Source organism: Triticum urartu, chromosome 3 (assembly GCF_003073215.2).
Source record: "Triticum urartu cultivar G1812 chromosome 3, Tu2.1, whole genome shotgun sequence".
NCBI lineage: Eukaryota > Viridiplantae > Streptophyta > Magnoliopsida > Poales > Poaceae > Triticum > Triticum urartu.
In genome coordinates this window covers 413491260-413494128 of record NC_053024.1, presented here as the reverse complement: position 1 = coordinate 413494128, position 2869 = coordinate 413491260, and the positions used below count along the sequence as shown (strand labels likewise).

The 2869-nt window shown below is 54.6% G+C and overlaps 1 protein-coding gene across 1 annotated transcript; it reads right to left on the bottom strand.

The window, feature by feature from the left end:
* Positions 1 to 260: 260 nt before the first annotated feature.
* On the bottom strand, positions 261 to 2049 carry LOC125548415 (heat stress transcription factor C-1a-like). Its single transcript, XM_048712015.1, has 2 exons — positions 1598 to 2049; positions 261 to 1409 (listed from the first exon to the last, which is right to left on the bottom strand). Exons 1-2 carry the CDS (start codon positions 1844 to 1846, stop codon positions 681 to 683), a joined length of 978 nt encoding a protein of 325 aa, XP_048567972.1. The 5' UTR covers positions 1847 to 2049; the 3' UTR covers positions 261 to 680.
* Positions 2050 to 2869: the final 820 nt, after the last annotated feature.

Genomic DNA, 2869 nt, shown 5'->3' with positions numbered 1-2869 from the left:
CGGGTTATAACGGGCTATTTGTGAAGGCGACCATTTAGCAGCACCCTGCTAAAAAGGTTATAGCGGGCTATAGCGAAGCTATAGCCGGCTATTTAAAACTAGAGAACACACGTGGAGGGAAAATTAAAGAACACACGTGAAGGAAAAATTTCACAAGTTTTGGGTGACATTACACCTGAGTAATTGACATGAGAAAATAGAGGAGCTTGCCCGATATAAGGAAATGTAATCAAATCCTTAAAAAAATATCCAAACGAGTGTTGCAACGCAATACATCTTATATTTTGGTTTTTTTTTAAAAATCTAGACACCTTGTATCAAGGAATGGAGGGAGTATAAGAGAGGGAATATGAGATACAACGGTGTGGAGGCGCGAATACATGAAGTGCCCGATCAATGTCGACGGGTGTGCTCGAACGCGTCCGCGGTATGCAAGTCCGGCTAAGAGCATGGGCTGGCCTAATCTAACGGCCGCGCGGCGACTGACCGAATTTTGGCCGGTCGACAGCGCCTAGTGGCCTAAGAATATTCAGAGCACGTACCGATGCTGGTATTACTGAATGAGTATAGCAGAGCTAATATAACATTGTTTTTTGTAGGTGTGTACAAATGATTGCTAATTGCTAAATTAGTAAGTAGAAGAAGGTAGTGCATGTGCATGCACGATGCGCGCGCCGTGTTTAGAAGAAACACTGGCCCAGTAGGCAGAACGGGAAGGGGGTCTCCACCGCGGTCCCACCGTCAGTTATGCCCATGCTGCTGCCGCTCCGGCCGCCCTCGAACTCCGGCACCTGCTGCACCCCGGAGCTCGCGGAGGGCTGCTCGAAGGTTGTGAGCGCCAGTGGCATCGGCTCCGCCCATTGCCAGACTCTGACCCCGCCCATGGTCGGGTCGCCGAGCGCCAATAGCGGTGGCGGCGGCGGTGAAGGCGCGGGATGAAGAGGAAGTGCGACGGGAAAGGAAGTAAAATCACGGGAAGGGCACTGCATGCGCTGGCGCTTCTTCTCGGCTGCCTGTTCGAGAAGGTGGAGGGAGGTGGCGTTGGGATCCTCGGCGAGCTTGGAGAGGAAGGACATGAGCCGGTCAGGCCGCCGCTCTGTCGCCTGCAGTCGCCGGCTCATCTTCGCCAGCTGCTCCCCGATGGCCGTCTGCTCCTGCCGCAGCCTCTGAACCTCCTCGAGCAGCGCCTCCCTTCCCTCCTCATCCTCTTCCTCCTCCACTTGGTCTCCCATATTGGCCACCACGTGCTGGTGCTGCTCGCCGCCGCCGACTGCAGACGAGCAGGAGGCGCCAGCACCGGCCTCGCCGCGCTTCTTGCGGCGCACGATGCGCGGCAGCAGGTGCGTCTGGCCGCGCAGGAACGACTCGTGCGCGAACTCCCATCGGTCCGGGTGCACCTTCCGGAAGCCCTGCACAAGAATTCCATCTAATAAGCAAATCAAGCAGACATTTCTTCAAGCAAGTGTACAGTGCACGTGCAAGCTCAGAGTACCCTTCGTACAAGCAAGTACCATTTACAGACCACTCCTTGCTAGGACACCAGAAGACAAAAGACGGCGGCACTGGAAGCCTCACTAGGTAGGATAGGAGTACTCACATATGTGTTGAGCTGGCGGACGAAGCTGGAGAAGTTGCCGTGCTTGAAGAAGCAGGGGAGGAGGAGCTGCGAGAAGCCGGCGACGTCGGTGACGAGGAAGCTGTTGTTGCCCTTCCCCCACCTGACGAGCGCGTCCGTCCTAGGGTCGCACACCATCTGGTACGTCTTGGCCACGAACGGCGCCGTCTGGAGGTCGCCATGGCCGCACCCGATCAGCCCCAGCGCCAGCTCCGTGTGGAGGCCGTCCATCCTGCTCCTATCTATGTACCTCCTGCGTACTTGCCTCAGGCACTGGGAGTTCGCTCCCTCTACTCTAACTCACCCGCACACGTCAAAGTCCCTCAAAAGGCAGGCAGGCAGGCAGGTGTGGTTGCTTGCAGAGAGGGGCCGGGCGCCGCCCAATTAGGCTATGGTTACTAATTATGGGCAGCGTGCGTGACAGGAGGACATGGCTAAACAAATAACCCATGTGATGAGCTTACCTGTTCGGGGTTAATCTATATATATAGACGTCTCTGGCGCTCGGAAAACGGGACAAGTGTCGTGTGTCGATCCTTCACACGGACTAGCAGCATGTCGATCGATCCCCAGCCTTCCTGGCGTCGCCATCGCCTGAGATTTCCGGTGATATATGTGATTAAAACCGTGCCGCCTTTTGGACCGGAGCGTGCTCCAACAGTGCGGACAATGAGCAGGAGATCGCATCAAAACCCAACTGCCTCGATCATCCATCCGGTGTGGTCTCTCTCAAGCTTGCTCCTCTCGATCTGGCCGTGGAGTAGGGGCTAGCAGCTTAATGGTTGTCCGTCCACTTGCTCCTCTCGCATTGTGCTGGTGTTGTGATCGGTCGCTTCGATCGACTGTACACTGACTGAGAAGGTAGTACAAACACCAGCTTGTACTAGAAAAATGTAAGGTTGGGCTCATTCATGGACCAGGTTTAGTCCGTGCGAGCGTGCCACCGGCCGGCGAAACCCCACCGGAAAGGGGTGAAACGGTGTTTGGTCCTCGCAAGATGCTCACTTACGTGTCAATGCTGCACGTACGTACGGCGGATTAATTAGCTAATCCATCGTATATATTAATCCTCGACCAATCAAAGCAACCCGGGTGGACAATATCAAATGATACTCGCAAAAAAAAAGACAGTATCAAATGATAACGCGGCAGATATGGACGACTATGCTTGCTCGTAACAAAATATGGGCCGGGCCCACCCCCCCTGCTCTTTACGGGATTGATCAATTAAAGTACTACGATGCTATGATGTAG